The following is a 21600-nucleotide window of genomic DNA, read 5'->3' on the forward strand; positions in this document are numbered from 1 at the left end:
TACCACACTAAAAAATCCCATGCACGGCAGCTTTTAAAATTGGCTGGGTTGTGAAAATGAGTGATTGATAACAAATATAAGTAATAATTCTGAGATGATATTGGGTCAAAATGCGTTGGACGGTTATAAAATGAACGGGGGCTTCGAAAGGAGTAGATCCTGTAAAAACAAGATCATGATGAAAATATTTTAAATGTTTTTATGCTGTAAAATAACTATGGAGTTAGAGAGGATTGGCTTAAGGTTTCACTGCTAATTCAAATGTGAAATGAGGAATTGCTACAACTGGAACTCAGTATACACATGGTTTGTGGAGTTCTTCAAACTCTGAACACTTGAACTGTCTTCAAGTTTGAAGATATTGAAAAAGACTTCTAGCCAAAATATGTGCCACTGAATTTATTAAAGGGGAACTTTCACTGGGGTTTTGTAAAATTCATTCTAAATCTACAACCTTTGCACGTTCAATCCCAAAAAAGTCAATAAAATATCTGAAATGCGTGTTTGCCTTTACTTGTGATAGCTATCCACATGTCTTCACAGCTGTGCTGCTTGTCCCCTGTATGTTGGGCTGCTAGGCTCTCATGTTGCACACAGAATGATGTTGCAGTGTGATAGGAACTACGAAGGCTCAATTGAAAACTCCGGAGCAAATGTTTTCTTTTTTTTCCTAAAACCTGTATAGACACTTGAACTGTGATCAAAACAGATTGTTTCAACTAACCGAAACCCCTGCTTCTGAAATCAACCATGTCAAGTCACAAATATTATTTTTTAAATGTTTTATCCTATGGGCTGAGCTGCTGTTTTTACATCTTACAACTGCCTGGGAAACGGAGACGGTTTGTTTGGACTAGTTTAATATCCCTCTCTTGAATTCGGCCAGTGGTCGTTCCCTGTTTGGGGTATGGATTGTAATATATGACATCTCAAGCACACTGCAACACAATTCTCCAGTAGGATTATGGGAAAGAGAAGTGCAGGGCTCTCCACATGGCAGTGAGCAGAGACTCACTAGGGGCTGTAGATTAGTTTAAATCAGGAGAAACGAATTCAGGTAAGAGAAACATGAGACCTTTTTTAAGTTTTTCTTTTAGTATTTCTAAATTCAGCACTATTGAGTGTTTAATAGTTATGAGTGAAACTCAAAACAGCATGAATTGGGGTCTGTGCTATTTTAGGAATTACTGTAGGACCTTGCTAAAAATGCCACATACTGTAAATTGTCAGAGTAAGATTTTAGGAGTGGAAGTGCTTTCTGTGCACAGATACCTACTGATAACAGTAAATTGTTAGTCATGCTGAAGTATACATTTTAAGCCAGGGGTATTGGATGGTTAAAATAGGTTTGTTTACACTCCTGTCCGCAGCCTGCTGAAAATATTCTGGGTCGAACCAGGTTCTTTGTGTCTATGCAGGGACTTTATCAAGTTTTTGAAGCTAGAAATTGCTGGAACGTGTTATCTTCACAGGGAGTTATCTCTAATTTCATCTGTGGCCTCAACCACAGGCTGGATTTTCTGTAGGATTATACAGTTAGTCACCATGACTCTTAAAGGAAAAATAGACCACGTTTTGTAATGTAAAGGCTTGCTTTTTTGGCCTACACAAATATTTTCACAATGTCCATACATATTAATAGCCAGTCATTAAATTATAGGGAAAACAATCTTCAGTCAATTTACAGCAATACTGATGATTTCAAATCTTACTTTCATCCATTTTCTGTGTTACCAAATATTTCATGCAGTAATCTTCAGAGCTTTGATCAGTGGTCATTTCTGCATCAGGTACTATAAACCAACAAAGATTGTGGTCTGCATAAGCCCCAAGAGAGAGATCTGGAATCAAATAACCCTGTTTCAGGCATGTTGGATGTTGGATGCTTTAACTGCACTTTCTAGTGCTAAGTAGAACTTGTGTCATAAAGATTGTCTACAATCATTCATTTGCTATACAGTGATTGGTGGATGAACATTCTGAGGTTTCTAATGCCTTTAAGGTTTAGCATAATTATTTAATGTTAATACTGGCTTCTGAACTAGAAATAGCTATACAGTATATGCATGGTAATTCTATTGAAATGATTCCTAACTGAAGGGCTTTTATTACATAATCCTTCAAAATGCAGTCCAAAGATGTTCACGGAATTTTCACACAATGTGGAATTCCAGCATTAGGAAAAAAAAAAGACTGTGGGGCAGCCGAGGAGGATGGGAAAGGGATGCCATTTTCACCACTACTGCTTGTCATAGTTATAATTAGGGGTCTACCTGAATGGCGACTTCGCGGAAATCAGGAAATCTAGTTTTCAGCATTGGGGGTTAGATACCAGAAATGGACGACAAAGCAATAAAAGCAAAGTATATTTCGGCTCATGATCGTATCAAGACACTCCCCAAAGAAACTGTACATGCAGATAGAGGTAATTGTTTTGCACATCTTGTAATGTGTCTTTGGCGAAAATACGATTGATCGCTATTTAGCTTCAGAATCATGCATTAAACGAAAGGCTACTACAGAGAATGCTGAACAGAACATAGAATAAACAGCTTTCAGGAGAAAAAAAAAACTGGAAAGTCGGCGCAGACAAAAAGTATTCCTGTCGTTTGTAGCCAAGTGTAATCAGTACTACAGCAGGTACGATCTAGCACAGCCACCTCGCTTCCAGCAACCTGCTGCTTACTTTTGAAATGCAGTTAGAATTTTAGACCCGAATAGGCATGTTTTCTTTGTTTTGATTCGGTACTAATAAAATAAATTATTGGATGGGACAAATAACATGACAACGAACGTGCTGCATACATTGCCTTTTTTAAAATATGCCAGATGCCCTTGGGTAACCGAGTTTTGGGACTGTTTGTAATCGATTTCCACATCTGTACAACTTGGCAAAGCTTTGCCTTACACTTCCAACCAATTCAGTGGATGCAGAGGTGCAGTCTCAGTGTATAGGCAAATCCACACCAGACAGAGAATGTAGGCAGCAACTGCTGGGGGATGTTGCATGCTTGCCTTTAACAAATGACAGCACTCTGTTTTAGTAAAGAAGCAAGTACCACTATTTTTAGGCAAAATCCTAATTTTATTCCATAACCTACCCACGAAAAATATGTAAATTTACCGCAATTTAAGTAGACCCCTAGTTATAAGCAGTGCATTCAAATAATGTGACATGCCTTATATGTGTCTTCTCTCTCCTGTGTGAAAATGTTGACCCCCCCCCAGAGAGAGAGAGGGAGAGTATGAGAAAATGTAACCAAGAAGTATTATACTGTAGTCCGATCAAAGAAAATCTCTGTATTCAGAAGGATTCTGAGATGCCCTTGTTGTGTGTGCTTTTTTTTTTTTCCTTTTTTATTTATTTATTTTTTAACAAAGGCTGACCTTCGGCTGTCCTAATGCTAAGAATCTAGGTCACTATAAAAAGTGTGTGGATGTGTGAACTGGCTGATACAATGAATTAATGCTCAATCTGTGTCAACAGCAAAATTCAACAGAGTAAGATTGTGATTTACATTAATTACTTAATGCTTTTAAGATTGTGGTGGATTTTTTTTGTTTCACAGCAAATGCAGTATTTTCTGTTGGTAGCTCCTTCAGTGCACTTCACTTTTATATTCTTATTTTTGTTGTTTTTTAATAGACTAGGTGCTTGCCCTTATTAGAATCCCATTATGTGTGCTTAACTAACATCCAGTGAACTCCATTGTGAAATGAAAGCCTGTCAATTGGAGAGACAGAATACAGAATTCTGTAGCCATTTATAGTCTTCATACAAAATGGCAGTAGAGGATAAGAGTACTTAAAATGGAGAAAGTAAAGTTTCCTTTACATTTGGATTTTACAACATAGACCTAGTTCTACCAATCCAAATGGAACTGTATAAATAGTTTTGTTCCACATTCCTGACACATCAATTAATTAAATGGAGCACCTGAGCCACCGCTTTAGTTAAATGTTCAGATCCAAATGTCAGCTTTAGATTTATTTATTTTATTAGTTCCAATGACTTGCTGAGATGCCAAGGTCATAACTCTCAAATTAATGAGATATGAAAATAAGAATACTGTATAAATTGGTAATTAAAATAAATAAATAAATAAAATAAAAACATCCTGCCATTCATGAATGTGTAAAAATGACCATTTAGACCAGTTTTTAACAGAAGCCAGTAAGCCGTGTCTTACAAGGATACCTTAAAAGCAGCGTTTTATAAGCTGACCTTAATTTGAATGACTGTACAAACAAATCAAAGATTAAGCATGCATTAATACCTGAACCATGAAGTGCTTGTGATTTGAATCTCTTTGATGATGAATAACCAAGGGCTTTTTTTTTTATATGGGATTAATTTGTGATTTTCATTCTTTTACAGATTTAGAAAGAAGTAACATGGATGTTTCTCTAATGTGCTGTTGAAAAAATCCTCTGTGAAAGGAAGCTTCATCTGAAAAGCTGATATTCATGAGAAAGCAGTACCATACCTGCTGACAGCACTGTTGAATTTTGTACGGGTTGGTTTGTCCTGTTTTTAATACAAAATGGAGACCCTTTCCCAAGACTCTATTTTGGAATGTCAGATTTGCTTCAACTATTTCAGCCATCGGCGCAGACCAAAACTCCTAGACTGCCAGCACACATGCTGCTCTGTGTGTCTCACTCAGATGAGGACCAGTCAAAAGCAGATTAGATGCCCATGGTGCCGAGGGGTCACCAAGCTGCCAGCAGGATTCTCTATCTCTCAGCTCCCAGATGACCCAGATATTATCGCTGTCATTGCCATCCCACATGCCTCAGAACACACCCCGGTCTTCATCAGGCTGCCTAGCAACGGTTGCTACATGCTGCCCCTCCCCATAGCCACGGAAAGAGCTCTATTGCCTGGAGACTTGGGTTGCCACTTGTTGCCAGGCAGCCAGCAAAAGGGAGTCACTGTGGTGACAGTTCCCCAGCAGCAGCCCTTGCAGGACGGGCCAGGCCCTGACAGTGAAGAAGAGGAGGCAGAGAGACAGAGAGGTGTGAAAAGTTCCACTTGGTCCGGGGTCTGCACTGTGATACTGGTAGCCTGTGTTCTTCTGTTTCTGCTTGGCATCGTCTTGCATAACATGTCCTGCATCTCAAAGCGGTTTACTGTTATCTCCTGTGGCTGAGGCTCAGCTTGAAAGAAAGGCTCGATGTGTGCACACGATAACCTGGGTGGGGGCTGAAGTGACTGTTGGGACTTCACTGAAAACAGTAGTTTACGCAGCCCAATGCTAAGCATTCACAAGCACTGGGCTGCAGATATTAGCACAGGAACCCACCCTAAGAAAGTAAAACAGAATGTGCTTAAGAAGGCATCAGGATTTAACTTTCATTCCATTCAGGTCTTGCAGTGGTGGAGAACATTGCATGCATCATTGCAAAACTGCAATGCCTACAATGAACAGTAGTGCAAAACATCATCACACTCTAAATGTCGGAAATAAAAAAAAAAAAATGTCCTGTGCTTAGTTGGAGATGCAGTATACAATATCTAGATGCAGTTTCCCTTGTAATTGGTGCTGCAGTATCTAAATATTTAGAATCAGTTTCAATTAAGGTGTTGTGCTTTAGGGATAACTAAATGCTGATTAATGTGAATTTTCTTCCCATTCCTTGACAAAAAAAAAGTTAGTATTGATGTTGCTAAAGCTTACATTGTTACATGTACTGCATTACAGTATACATTGGTAGAATGTCATTTATAAACAAGGGAACACAATAGTATATCAATACCAGCATTTTAGGTGCAAGCACAGATCTTTACTTAAAAACAATGCAACCTTGTAACCAATGTTCCGTTTTTGGTGCAATAAGATTTTTACTTGGCATTGTTTTCTCTCTATGTCTGTCAGATTGGATTCTAGAGAAACGTGTGTTCATAGAATAAAAAGCGAGTGCAAAGAAAGATGCTTTGCTTTAATGCTGTGATCCTGCCTGACTGCATGCAGATCATCTGTGCATTAATGCACTGTCGTTATTAGCATCTTCAGGAAGTCAAGGCATGACCGCTTTTGATTCAGGAAACAACATTGTTGAACCCATTTCCTCTTTATGTTGAGCAGTTTCGGATTTGGGTGGCTTTATTTAGGACGAGGAACTGTCTTTTATTACTTGTACATTTTAGCTGTGGGAAAGATAAAGAACATACAAGTCACAGTAAGACTGGTGTAGTAGTGTTTCAACCTCAACTGCCAGCTGTTTTATGTGTTTTGTCATTTGTGTTGTGCCAAATTTCTCGAGCAGTTATACAATATAATTCCTGCATAACTTCAAAATTCTCAATCAAATTATAAGGTAAATCTTAAAAAAATTGAATCAATATACTGATTTTCTTATATGTGGTCTTTTCATTATATCAGTTAGGAAGGTGTGGCCAACCCCTTCCTAATTAATATATAAAAATAACGCATGCAGTTTTAATCACTTGAAGTCACTTGCCAAACATTGGTCTACTTGAATTAGTTTGACCTTATACGGTGTAAAAGCAATGGAATCTATGAAAAAACAACAAAAAGGGTTTATTTAACTTGTAATCAAAACAGAAGATTGTATGTATTATTAATTTCAATCTCCTGAGATATTTATCAAATAACAATGAGCTTCCTCGGACAAAGCTCCCAGGGGTACAGTGCATGATAGAAGTAATTTGTGTTTTGAAAACGGTAAGGGTAGGTCTTAACAAGTGATATTCATCTATAACTATGTATCTCAGTGGTTAGAGAGTAGTAGTATTGTCATTTTACAAGAAATGCTGTTGTGTGATAGGAGTATGTGGGTTTATAGAAATTAAGTAGATTCCTGACGTAATTTATAAAATGCTGGGAAGTTTTTAAATTAATCCCCTGATCCACTGGTAGCAAAGCCATTTGCACAGATTTGATTGCTTGTTTATAGTGATTCGAAGCAATACCAGTACTTCGCTGCCTGGTTTGAAAATGATTCATGATTATTGATGATCCATGATGATTATGCCAAGGCTGGTTGGTAGTGGAACAATGTAGCTCTGGAATACAGTCACCGTTGACGGCAGCCCAGTTCAATATGTTGCTTTAAGTGGAATATGAATTCGAAAGTGACCAGCTACAAACAGAGCAATGTATGTAATTCTTTTATTTCAAATGAAACTCATATGTGAAGTCTTTTGTTTCAGAAAATAATGCAATTTTTTGTTTGGTTGGTACTGTAAAATGCATTATTAAACTGCCCTCCAGATTCACCATTTCCCCTTTCAATGCCATGCAGGTTAACATCTTGTTCCAGTAGTCAAGATTCATGTTTTTTTTTTCAGATTTGGGTCAGTAATGATAATTATGTGACATTTTGATCCAAAAATATGGTCTACCCAAATGATCTTCAAAAAGGATATTTTTTCATTTAATAGACAATTTGATGCAACTCTTGGTTTTTAGTTATTTTACCCCTTGAATTAGTTTTTTCTTTCAATGTAATGTGGTATGAATTATACCAATTATACTGTTTTCCTGCCAATTCAAAATGTTACTCAAATATGTGTTAATATTTTTAAAGCGGAGTCAAATATTTCTCCCTGCACTAATACTCGATTCTTAGAAGTCAAATTGGTTTGCAGTAATGTACGTGCTGACTAAAATATAAACTTCTGGAAGCTTATCTTATTCTCAAATGAATCCAGGCTCTGCCAGCCTTGTAGACATTTGACTTAACTGGTCTTGTGTGAAATGGCAGTAAATCATAAACTGCTCAATGCCTTAAAGTGATATGAGCATTTTGGTCACTATACGTACGGGGGGGGGGGGGGGTCAGTGTGCCAGCAGGCACATGGGGGCACTCTGCAACACAAACCTGCAATGAGTTGATACCTCTCTGGCTCAACCATCAATATCTAAATAAAAAGATTAACATTTTGCAAAGTGTCTCCTTTCATTGGCATACAAATCATTGAATCAAAAATGGCACAAAATGTGGTTGTATGCTGGGTTAAATCTGAGGACAAATAGATAGATGCAGACTTTGTTATGATGATGTGTACAATGTGTTGGTACTTGCCGTAGATAAGAAAGTGAAGAGAATGTTTTTGGGGTGACAGGGTTTCTTTCTCAAACATTGTGCACTGCATTGGGATTGGGATGCTTAAGAATGTGGAAACGTTACTCACACGTGTGTTAGTTTCTTTGTATAACCCAAGGCGATTTTTTTCTGGAATCCAAGTTTATTTTATTTCATAAATATTTTTTTATAGCTGCTTTGTAAGGGCTGTTTGAAATATCAGTGTACACTGATGTTTCTAAAAGTGGTTTGATTTACTGATGCTGTGGCCAACAGTATTTAATTACACCATACAGTGAAGGATATATTGCAAAAATATTCATATTTAAAAAATGGTGTTTAACTCTTTCTCTTAACTCCCCCAAAGATGGTGGAAATCTAACTCAAGAGGACAGACTGCTAATAACTTTACTCGGTACAGCAGACCAGTTAACCCATCCTAGTTTGTTGTATGTACTTATATCATTTTTGTATGACTTAATTCCATAAAAGTATTTTAGCAAGGTTACCTAGTGGTTAGTAATACTTGAAAAATTCACTTTCAATCTTTAAATTAGTTTGCTGGTAGTAGGACGCTTTTGTGATACTGAAACCTCCTTTGAGGAATGTAAACACATTGTGCTGTCTGCTTTTAAAATAAACAGGTTCCAGAGAGGCCACATTTATGCAACAATGTACACTTGTAAACAATCACCAAGGAACTGTAATTCATGATTTTGGGACACTGCAGCTTTAAACCACATTTAAAACGTGTGTACCTTACATGAAAAACCAAATGCAAGTCTGAAAAGTCATGCAGTAAGCCAACCTAGTTGTTATTAAGGGTTTTTGGATCTCAACTGTTAAGGTACAGTACTGTGCAAAAGTTTTAAGCAGGTGTGAAAAAATGCTGTAAAGTAAGAATGCTTTCAAAAATAGACATGTTAATAGTTTATATTTATCAATTAACAAAATGCAAAGTGAGTGAACAGAAGAAAAATCTACATCAAATCCATATTTGGTGTGACCACCCTTTGCCTTCAAAACAGCATCAATTCTTCTAGGTACACTTGCACAAAGTCAGGGATTTTGTAGGCATATAGTCAGGTGTATGATTAAACAATTATACCAAACAGGTTCTAATGATCATCAATTCAATATGTAGGTTGAAACACAATCATTAACTGAAACAGAAACAGCTGTGTAGGAGGAATAAAACTGGGTGAGGAACAGCCAAACTCAGCTAACAAGGTGAGGTTGATGAAGACAGTTTACTGTCAAAAGTCATACACCATGGCAAGACTGAGCACAGCAACAAGACACAAGGTAGTTATACTGCATCAGCAAGGTCTCTCCCAGGCAGAAATTTCAAGGCAGACAGGGGTTTCCAGATGTGCTGTCCAAGCTCTTTTGAAGAAGCACAAAGAAACGGGCAACGTTGAGGACCGTAGACGCAGTGGTCGGCCATGGAAACTTACTGCAGCAGATGAAAGACACATAATGCTTACTTCCCTTCGCAATCGGAAGATGTCCAGCAGTGCCATCAGCTCAGAATTGGCAGAAAACAGTGGGACCCTGGTACACCCATCTACTGTCCGGAGAAGTCTGGTCAGAAGTGGCCTTCATGGAAGACTTGCAGCCAAAAAGCCATACCTCCGACGTGGAAACAAGGCCAAGCGACTCAACTATGCACGAAAACACAGGAACTAGGGTGCAGAAAAACGGCAGCACGTGCTCTGGACTGATGAGTCAAAATTTGAAATATTTGGCTGTAGCAGAAGGCAGTTTGTTCGCCGAAGGGCTGGAGAGCGGAACACGAATGAGTGTCTGCAGGCAACAGGGAAGCATGGTGGAGATTCCTTGCAAGTTTGGGGCTGCATTTCTGCAAATGGAGTTGGGGATTTGGTCAGAATTAATGGTCTCCTCAATGCTGAGAAGTACAGGCAGATACTTATCCATCATGCAATACCATCAGGGAGGCATCTGATTGGCCCCAAATTTATTCTGCAGCATGACAACGACCCCAAACATACAGCGAAAGTCATTAAGTACTATCTTCAGCGTAAAGAAGAACAAGGAGTCCTGGAAGTGATGGTATGGCCCCCACAGAGCCCTGATCTCAACATCATCGAGTCTGTCTGGGATTACATGAAGTGAGAGAAGCAACTGAGGCTGCCTAAATCCACAGAAGAACTGTGGTTAGTTCTCCAAGATGTTTGGGCCAACCTACCTGCCTAGTTCCTTCAAAAACTGTGTGCAAGTGTACCTAGAAGAATTGATGCTGTTTTGAAGGCAAAGGGTGGTCACACCAAATATTGATTTGATGTAGATTTTTCTTCTGTTCACTCACTTTGCATTTTGTTAATTGATAAATATAAACTATTAACATGTCTATTTTTGAAAGCATTCTTACTTTACAGCATTTTTTCACACCTGCCTAAAACTTTTGCACAGTACTGTAAATGTTTACCATATGGCAATAAGATGTATTTTGTTTTTAATAAATCAGGGCATGTGTTTTTAAAACTGCCCCCCCCCCCCCCCCCCCCCCCCGACATCAAATATTGTGATACCATATATATTGAAAATAAACAGACTTGTCCATATAAAGTGCAAAGACAAAGTATGTTATGTTTCGTGGTATAAAAAAATAATTTAACAATGCAATATCAAAATTAGTTTACTGTGGGAAAAAAAGCCTTTTCTTTTGCACACGTGTCCTGGAAGTGATACGCTCCCAAACAACGCTTACTCATTTTTACTACCGTAAACTTTTAACAAATGAATGTCATTGTCCATTAAAACCTGCCACTCAATACTTTGGACTGATGAAAGCAACCAGTCCTGCCGAATCAGCCAATCACAGCCTGTCAGCGCAACTGGAGCTCCGCCTCTTTCAACAACAACAAACATAGACAGAAACAATTCAGAAATATTGCTCCATTCAGATATCTGCCACAGTCCAGATAAACTATAAGCCTTCGACTTGGGACGCATGACTCCAGTCAGGGTTAACTACCACATGGTAGAGCCTTCATCGACAGGCACTATCGCATAAATAATGTCCTGAGTATCAGGCATTACATTGGTTGTTGATCTTGTCTATATGGTAGCGTCTCTTACCTTTGCGAAGCAGGCAACTACTGTACCAACTACCCTTTTATGAAATCACAGGACATTGTCAGTTTTAAGTAAACCATGCATTTAGTTGCAGTGCAGCTTTTATTTTGTATTGTAATCGAGTGATCCTAGATGTAATAATATAAAGTCAGAAATAATAGAAATATATAGGCTTTCATCATGGGATGCAGGTAATATTACATTTTTCATAAAATAAGTGACCAATTTAAGGAAAATTAGCTTCTGGTAACGGATTTTGATGTTATACTGGGTACATCTGCCTTGCACAGGTGTTGAGAAAAGTGCCAGGTGTGATATCAGATGAGGTCTCCCTTGACAGTGCAGCATGCCATTTCTGTTGAAGGTACTGTTGAAGCAAGACGAACCCGAACATGCTTTTTATTTTGGAGTTTGTATATATATATATATATATATATATATATATATATATATATATATATATATATATATATATATAGGCTGCCTCTCGCAGGACCAGAATGAAAAAACATGAAAACAACAAAAACAGGCCACTCCAGTCTAATTTTCTTTAGAAAATGACCACCTCTCATCTTTTCATGGTACTGCAGCAGCAGCTAGAGGACTGGAATAAGGCGTACAATGTAATTTTATATTGCAGAACAAAATGTTTAGGGACTGGAAGAAAAGTAAATAATCAGTTTCATTTAAGGGCCCAAATCAGGTTGGTACTGGTGTTTCTGTGCTGTAGTTCTATTCTTTCAGAGCAAGCCGTATGTTATAATCTTGTGGTTAAGATCCAGTTAAATGGCATTTTTTCTTAATTCTTAAAAGTAGAGATGTGCAGAAAATACAGATTTCCCCTTTCCCTTTTACAAGGAACATCTAAAACAAAAATATCAAAATCTGACAACCAGACAAAATCCCAGTATCCCCCCCCCCCCCCCCCCCCCAAAAAAAAAAAAGTGCACTTCCATTTGCTACACTGGTCTCAGATGTGCAGTTTTGAAAGACACATTTTAAAAGCACATGTGTGTTTTAATTTCAAATATGATCTCTGGTACTACTTTACATCAAAGAAAGCTCTCTGTTTGTATGCCTTATTCTGGGGTTATCATTTTGCACTTGCACTTCGTGGGTCATTTCACCTCAGCAGTGTCTTCTGGGTCAAAGCATGTTACTGGCTGAAGCAGGTCAGTCAATGGAGGTGGCAGCTGCTGATTGGTTATTGACAGGAAAGAAGCCAGTGAAGCTGTGGGGACAGTTTCACTCTCCAGGTGAAATAACAATGAAGTGCAAGCATAGGTTGTAAACAGATTTATTTCAAAACAGCACAATTGAGACCAGTGTAGCAAATGGATGTGCATGGCAGAGACATTTTATGGAACTATTTTGTTAGCTGCAATTACTTTAAGGGTAAAGAGATTTTAGCCACAGTACTATATTTCTTTTTTCCCCCATTCATCTCCAATTTTTCATTTACATTGGATGCCGGGTTTATCTTAAGAGTACTGACGGGGAATGTAGTGCTGGACATGCATGGGTTTGGTCTCCATCTTGGACTATTGGTTGTTTTATTCTTGTGTTGATTACATAATAGTGTATCCCTTCTTACTCCCCCTAGTTCACGATATTCAAGTCAGATGGCTTTGCTAATATTCAACGCTGCTTGTGAACTGCAGTCCTTGAGTCATTCCATTTGTAATAATAAGTGTAATTTATTTTATAGGCCATTCCTTTTGAAGTTTAATGGCCTTTTAGACACATGAGCCACCAGGCTGTGTTTTAAGTACTGTCGCAGTGTTGCCAAATATTGAATTTGTAAAGGATAAAAATACGCTGTTTGTAGAAATGTGTCGTTAAAAAAATGTTTTGCTTATTCTTTCTTTCACTTCTGTGAATTTTATTTTTCATTTACCTGATTTTAATAAATATAGATCTTGTATTTTTATGAGAAATCACTGTCCGTTGTCTGTATATGTGGTAATGCTGCTTTTAAGCACATTTATTATAATAAAACTCCAAATATGGTTTCATTTTGGTCTGTGTGTCTGTCTTTGTGGATGTGTATGTTTTTAATACCATTTTAATTTTCTCCGATTAGATTTGCTTTCACTTTAATACACCAAAGCCAAGAGGGGTTTCAGCCAAACCTGAAGTACTGTGTAGAGTGACTTTGAACCAGCAGTACTGTACGTTGGTTAATATTTGTATGCATCACACTTAAGGATAAGGTTTTTGTATTAGTTTAAAGAGTAAGTAGCGGGGTCCTGAAAAATATAGCGTTATACGTCCCCATGTGTTGCTACAGCAGTCTAAATTACTTTTTGTTATTTAGTAATTTTTATTTTCATTGTTAACATCCTGACACATTTTTACACTTACAAGTTTAAAGTATGTTTCAAAGGTCTTTTCAGCACTTGTTTATTTATTTATTTATCTTTTCTAATCGCTCTTCCCGCAGTGATCAGAGTACACACCAAAATGTACTGAAATTGACATGTTGAAAACCTAAGATCTTGAAAGGAAAACATGTAAGTCACATTTATTTCTGGGAACCTGCTGTTAGGAATAATACTTTTTCTATGTGAAAACACACTTGCTGCTCTAGAACAAGAATTGGACTGGAGTTTTCATTTTAATTACAGTGCATTTACAAGTGGTGACACAGTGTGCAATGTGAACATTCTGTAAAATAAACAGATTTATAATGTATTACTATAAGCAACAATCAAATGTGTTGTTGCTTTTATTTATATTTTATTTCTGCAGTATGTACCTATTTATTCAAATGGCATTAAGTTATTTGTGTTTCAGCCATAAAGGGCTTTTACCCTTTTTGGGGAAAGTTCACCTGATTTAACTGTGAAGTAGATCAGTCAGTAGTTAGTTTTGATATGAAGTTGCCAAACAGTTCCAGATGTGAGCTCAAATCTCAGCAGCTTGCGTGCTGACAGGATATTGAGAGCTGGGTTTTATGTGCCTATTGACATTTTATGAGGGGGAATGAGCCCGTCAGGCAAATGGACTTAGAAAACTGCATTTGTGCTTGGAAATCCCTGTAAGTAAGAAAAGAAAAAAACAAGATTACGAAACATGAATAAACAGAAACAAGTAGCATAGGACAACTCTTAAAAAAAATAACTATGTTGGGTAAACTGTACTGCTGCAAAATGTTGTTAGTGTAAAAAAAAAATGTTTTAAACTTTGTTGCAAGGCTTTCATTTCCTACAGAATTATGAGTATGCATGATCACATGAAACAGATTACTTGTTAAAAAAAAGGATCAGTGTTTTTTTTATCAGCCTTTTTTAGTTTGATGATTTTTTTTTATTTTCTTTTAACTCAGAGATTCATCTACTTTATTTTGATAAGTAACTTTGTGAGCCCAATAACTCAATGAAACCGGTTCAGCTTTACTTGGTAGTGTGGAACATTAGAACTCAAAAACTAAATAAGACTTAAGCTATTTCTCACTTTATATATGGTCAGGCTACATGATATTAAGAAGCGGGATGTTCTTAAATTGCACTAGCGAGATAATACTGTAAGATGGATGTTCTTAGCCCTCCCTCCTGGGTCTATTTGAAAACATTAGTTCAGGCTATTGACCCACCTGGTCGATATGCCAGTGTGAAAATAAAAATTGGGAATCTTCTGTGGGGTAGCCTGACCTGAAAAAAATTACAGCACACCGCAAAACTAATCACACACATGGAAGAAACCACACAGCTTTTATTAAACATGACTCCCTCGCCCGCTGGTCATGAGTTATGAGTTATGACGGCAAGCAATTGCAGCTACTTGCTGTCTGAGGTGTTGCACATTTAAGTACCATTTATCTCCCATGAAAACATGTGTAGTATAGATGGATAGCTACAGTATCCCATGATACTCTTTTTGTAATAATACTGGGGGAAAAGGTTTGTCTTAGAGATTTTGCAATTGGAAATAATTGCCAACGATAGTGCTGTAACGGACGGTGTTGTGTGATGAACTACCATTGTCAATTCTGTCCCGTCGGCGAGTGAGATGAGGTTGAAAGCTCTATGAGTTTGAATGCTGACTCTCATTCCCAGCCTTTGCTCCTTTACATTAGCATCACCCAAAGATATTCTAAACTGTCTTCATAAAACATATTAATATAGCCTATAACCATTCACAGTTTATGATTGAACATCTGTATCTAATGAGATATTCCATGGAGGACCACTGGACTTTAAATAAATGACAGAACTTTGTATCATTTCAAAGAAGACCAAAAAAAAAAAATTGTCCAAGATGTTACTTAACATATATTTCGAGGATCCCTCACTCAGCCTTAGTTTAATATCGGGGAGCAGTCAGTATACCCGTTGTGTTTGCAAGGCAGGTCACCTGTGCCTCCACTGCATACGCCCTCTTTAGGTGTGTCTCCGTGATCCTGCATTGCGGTTCCAGGCACACATGGTCTTTGGGCAATCCCCCCACCAGCGGAGCCTTGACTAAGGCTGCAATAGTGGAGTCAACTGGGGGAAACCATGCCAGGCCCAGCTTCTCCACCCCTTCCAAAGAAGCAAGCTGCATGGCTTCCTTCAGCACGCTTGGCGCTGAGGCCAGCCGATCCCAAGAGGAGCGCACCTACTCCATGAAATCATGGAATGCTGGGAAGGGCTGTGGGCAGGGAGCCACGGCCTGCGTCCGGAACATGGACCGGCGTGGCTCAGCCGCTGTCATCCAGGGCAGCAGTGTGGAGTAGTGGTGGGTTAGGGACACTGCTGCTGTACCCTTGAGCAAGGTACTTTACCTAGATTGCTAAAGTAAAAACCCAACTGTATAAATGGGTAATTGTATGTAAAAATAATGTGTATAAAAAACTAATGTAATTGTATGTAAAAAATAATGTGATATCTTGTAACAATTGTAAGTCGCCCTGGATAAGGGCATCTGCTAAGAAATAAATAATAATCCAGGGGACCTGCAAAAAGGTTGCAGCATGTCCCATCAGTGCCGACATAGAGCATGGAAGCGGGGGCACACTAGCTTCTGAGGCAACCTCGGCAGACAGCGCAGGCTCCTCTCCTTCCTCCATCTCAGCCCTCACCCCAGGAAGCCGCTATCGATAGCACGTCCTCCTCTGCCATCAGTGATGGCGCGTCCCGCTCACCCTGAGCTCCCCTGGGGGGGACAGGGGCTGGTACTGGGGCAGGCGATGGCGGAGCTGGGACTGTGGCCCAGGTGCTTGCTGCCTCGTCAAGAGCTCTAGGACCTGGGCCATCTGTGCCTTGAGGTCCATTATGTCCCTCGCCTGTCTTGAGTGCTTAACCAGCCTCACTTGCGGAGATGGGGAGTGGCTATGAGGGGTTGACACCTGAGGCTGTACGCAAGGAATATCCTGCGAGGGGCTCTGGGACAATTGGAGGAGCAGGGGGACTGGGGCCCCAAAGGCCACTGACAGCTCGACCGCAGGGGACAGAGCTTCTGCCCCCGTGGCCCTAGCCAGCCTATTGCGAAGCAAGACATGCTTACCATCACTCCTCTAATACCGCCTGGTATATACACCTCAGTCGCTGCACAACACGCCTGCACGGAGTGCAAGGCACGGGAGTGCTTAAGCACCACGTGCACCTAGGTACCGCAGCACCGAGGGCAACGCGTGCACCAGGCTATGTGTGCACAGAGGCACTAAGTACCACATGCACCGAGCACTGTGGGCAATATGCGCACAGAGTTCACTGAGTGCACCGAGTACCATGTGCACCGAGTACACTGAGTTCCGCGTGCACCGAGCGGCGAGTGCACCGAGCACCATGTGCACTGAGGCGATACACGTACCGAAATACACAGCACAACACAGGCAAAGCAGGGTTGTGCGACATGGTCGACACACAGGTGGACACGCAACAACAACAGTACACAAAATATTTATTTATTTATATTTCGTCCAACTGCACGCAAGGCAGCCGGTATAATCACTCAAAGGTGGGGGTACAGCAAAGTCTAGCCTCGGCGGAGGAACTGTGTTCTCCCAAGAGTGTAGGCTTGAAAAGACACACACACACTCCTTTAAATCAATACTGCACAGGCAGTCGCACACATACGACAAACAGTAATACAGACAGCCTGCAACACAAGCGAGGCAGGCTGTTGAAGAAAGGAGCAGAAAGCTAAATTTTAGAGCCACTGATTCCACAAAATCGGCAAGCCAGCTTTCAGCACAAATGCAGGGAAACTGCAGTCGACTCGGAGAAGCTCTTTCAAAACACGCTCAGTTTAGTAACAGAGGTCTTACCTTACCGTCAGTGAGAGGCAAAAGAGAAAATGGCTTCCGTGGGTTGACTGTTTAAACCCCTCGGTAGGCGGGACCGAGGATGTCACCACAGGAAGGGGCCTATCGGCAGCTCTGATATAAAGAGCTCCAGTGAATACCTACCTAAGGTAGGCATATCCCATAAGTATGTTGGTGGTCGTCTTCGAATTGAAAGGGAACCCATACAGCATATTAAAGACTCAAACTATTTTTTTGTTTTTGTTAACAGCAAATACATTGGAGATAATGGCACCTTACTGACCCCTCCATCTCAAACTGGAAGTATACAGCATGGTTGCTGCTTGTTGAGATCATTGTCAGTACACCAATGAACAAATAAGTTTTACTGTAGTCCTTATTTTTTATATTTGTGTAGATTTGTTTTTGCTTTTTTTATTCGCCTTTTTTTAATGAACTAAAAACCACCAAGCTAAGTCACAATTTAATACAATAACATCAGTTTTTGATTACTTCCCACTTAGCAACTGAAGTATGTGATCAATAAAAGACAAATACTGCCGAGCTGGATCGTTAGTTGAATGGTAAGACCCCTGACTCATAGCAGCAAGGTTCACGTTATATTTTAAGCTAGAGTCCGGCATCGGGTCGGGTCCGCTGGTACCCCGCAAAAGCGGGTCGGGTTAGGGTCGGAATGTGAACTTTTTCGCTGTTTGATATGTCGCAAGATCTTTTTATGACATCTGCTTGGTGATATTAAAAATGTTTGTGAACGAGGTGAAACAAAAGGTAGCGCAGGGTTTATATCATGTAGTTCGAGAGGTAAATCAGAAGTGTGGAATTATTTTGGAATCATAAATAATGAAAATAATGAACATATGACTGGATTCGTTGCTTGTAAAACCTATCATTATGTTTTTGTGTACGACAGCCACAAAACTGGTACACCATCTCTGCGAAAGCACAGGTGGTGGCATGAAAGGAATAGACAGGTATTTTATAGTAAAGTAAGTAGCGATAGTTGACATGTTACAATGTTAAAATATATGCAGACCACTACAGAAAGCTACCAGTCCGTGGATAATGGTAGAGATATCAGAGGGTCGTAAAAATCGGACCTGCGCAGGACTTTAAACCATTGCCTCACCATTTAATTCCACTTTTTTGCTGCTCTTGACACGTACATGTAGATTAATCAAATAGAAAAGACTTTAAATTACTTTTAATCTACATTAAGAACTCACCTAAAATAATGTAATTAAGTACAAATTCAGGGAACTTCCCTCTCAGCAACTTTATGTAAAAAACACTGCGATACACACACACTCATGTGTGGCTTCTCCCTAATCCTGAACCAATCAGTGCAGAATGTTAGGTCATCATGGGTTAACATTAAAAAAAAAAAAAAAGAAAAAGCAGAGACGACAAAATTAGTAGGTCTGCACTCCCTGCTGGAAAGATGGATAAATCAAATAAACGAAAAGTCGGAGCTGAGAAAAATAGAGGAAAAAAAGCAGAAGATTGTAGAAGCTGAAGTACAAAAATGTGTTAAAATAACTGATTTGTTTAGTCGTCCCGACCATCAACTTCAACTTGGAAATTGTGATCGTGGTGCAAATGAAATGTTAGTAAATGCTATTCCTCATCCTGTGAGGCTATTCCTGTTGTTGAGCAGCAATTTGCAGAATTAGATGATTTAACATCTAATGTGAGTGCCGATCTCGAGGAGAACCAGCAGTAGGCTGATCCATAGCCAGTAAAGAGCTACACATTTATAACTGATCATTGTTTGAGGGTAGTCCTTTTGTTTCATGAAACAGAAAGTTAGTAGAAAGAAGAGAAAAAGATAGGACAGTAGTAGTGAAGGTAGAAAGTAAGTTCATCTATATGTTTATCAAGTCTCCCACATTGTATGTGAAACTCACACGCATTGTCTGTATATAGCGCATATATATATATATATATATATATATATATATATATATATATATATATATATATATATATATATATATATATATATATATATATAGGCGCTATATATTTGCTAAGGCGCTTCAAGAGACAACCATACAGATATGGGGACTCAGGCACCGGGCTTAACCAAGCTTGATAAACTGTGATGTCGGATGGCAAACTTTAAAAGTACACCTAGAACGCCACATTTAAAACAATCACACATGTGCATAAACTGTAGGTCGGACTACGCAGCATAAACTTCGGGTGAGATTTTGTGAAAACAGCTGATCCCTACAAGGAAATAGTTTGAACACTAATTTGAAAAAAATTTAATTTATTTATTCCACACCTCATTAATGGAGTGGTTTCATTTGCATGGTAGTTTCTGTGCTGTCATTTATAAATTCTGTGACGTGAATAGAAAATAAATTTTAATTGAAGCTGCGTATTTGTCCCAATGCTAAACAAAACAATTGCGTTGCATGTTCGGTTTTGCCAAGATCGTAATATTGCTATTGCATCATAAAGAAAATACAGCTGCATAAGATTATACCTTTCTACCACAGAAAAATTCACGTGAGAGAAGTGGCTTATGAACAGTAAGTACACAAGCTTCTTATGTATTGTTATTTAAGTTAAAGCTGCCAATTGTCCTGGGAAAATATCAATCAAATTCTGTTTTTATGTAGCATGTGCCTGCAAACTGTACCGTATTACTGTATTACTGAGGGTTAAATATTAATTAATTTAGCTGATTGAAGTGTTTCATATGCAATATTAAGCAGTGTACATTTTAAAACAAACTATTAAGTTTGTTTTAAAATGGATGTCACCAAGGACCAAAGATTTGAGTCCATGTCTTTAGCAATGACCTAACACACCACCTGAAAGCCACTCTTTGGGGCTGTGAATCTCACTCTTTGGGGCTGTGAATCCCTCTCTTTGGGGCTGTGAATCTCTCTCTGGGGCTGTGAATCTCGCTCTAGGACAGCCAACCCTTGGCATCCCTGTCTTGCATATAAAAGCGTGTTAATATTACCTTGGATATTACCTCCTAAATGTTTGCAGTAATAACAGTCCCGTCACAAGATAGCCTGTTTTTAGTTCAGGAATTGAAATTTGCTAAATGTCTTATGTAATTCTCTGTCAGAATGGAAATTTCACATTTTATTCCTACTAAGTATCGTCTCAGCCTCAACGTGGGCCGGTGCACTTTAAAAGGCCAGTGCCGATTTTTAGTTCCAGTCCGTCACTGGCTCTTGATATATTATTGGAATATGTACTGTTATGTTAATGTATGAACAAATGACTGCTGTACCTTGTCTTTGCCTGACCCCAAGACAATGGGGCGATCCATTCGTCTAAACATTTTTTATTTCAGGGCCGACACACTGTGACCAAACTGTAATACAGACATACATATGGTTATAAAATCTCCAGGCCTCCTCATCCTGACTATAATTGTACTCTTTCCAATGTATGATTAAAGAAGACTGCAGCTAAATGTCATGTCCTAACATACTTTTAGAGTGAAATAAACATAGCCTAGTTAGTTTGCTGATTACATCTGCTGTAACACCTCACCTTTTCCCTACTTCAGTTTTTCTATGACACAGATGCTTTGACTTTGCCCCTGATCTAACACTGGTCTGCTGATGGGTTATATTTAGCAGGATAAGCACAAACAAACTGCTTCCTCAATTACCACCTGTGTTACAAACAAGGTCATGTTTATAGGAATGGTGAGACTGTTACTTTAAAGGTGTTTATCAAGTTCAACAGACACCAAAGTGGAAGTAAAATTGATTAACCAATGTTTACACTTGTATTGTTTGAGACGTGCAAATGTGTGGTTGGTTCCCACCAAAAAGAGTCTGTTAATGGATTTTGTGTGTAAAAATTAACAAGACATTTTCCAACAAAAATGAACAGTCAATGCTTAGAATAGAGTCTCAAGTTTAATATACAAGTATATTTAAAAATTATTATTATTTTTTTTTTAACATTTTCTGTGACCAACCCATAAAAATCACATTGCCATACAAAGTCATTTTTACGTTAAGAACGTGGAAATTGGTGGTTTTATGACAATTTTGTGATGCAGTCATCTTTATCAAGTTATTCTTAAAAATACCAGTAACTATTCGTGTATTTTTTAGCAAATCTGTAATTTGTCAAACAATTTAATCTCGTTACTGTAACACAGTACATCTTTCAGATGTTATCTATTGATGTAGAGGAAATAATTGGTAGTATTGAGATGG

The 21600-nt window shown here is 38.8% G+C and overlaps 1 protein-coding gene across 2 annotated transcripts in view; it reads left to right on the plus strand.

Annotated features, from left to right (window-relative positions):
• LOC117394297 (E3 ubiquitin-protein ligase RNF152-like) overlaps nucleotides 1-7799 on the plus strand; it is a 28226-nt gene extending 20427 nt beyond the window's left edge. For both annotated transcript variants that reach the window (XM_033992424.3, XM_033992425.3), the window contains exon 3: nucleotides 4379-7799. In XM_033992424.3, coding sequence (XP_033848315.1) covers nucleotides 4545-5153 — 609 coding nt within the window. In that variant the 5' untranslated portion in view covers nucleotides 4379-4544 and the 3' untranslated portion in view covers nucleotides 5154-7799. The remainder of the gene's footprint in view (nucleotides 1-4378) is intronic.
• The last annotated feature ends 13801 nt before the right edge of the window (nucleotides 7800-21600 follow it).

Source organism: Acipenser ruthenus, chromosome 3, assembly GCF_902713425.1.
Source record: "Acipenser ruthenus chromosome 3, fAciRut3.2 maternal haplotype, whole genome shotgun sequence".
Lineage (NCBI taxonomy): Eukaryota > Metazoa > Chordata > Actinopteri > Acipenseriformes > Acipenseridae > Acipenser > Acipenser ruthenus.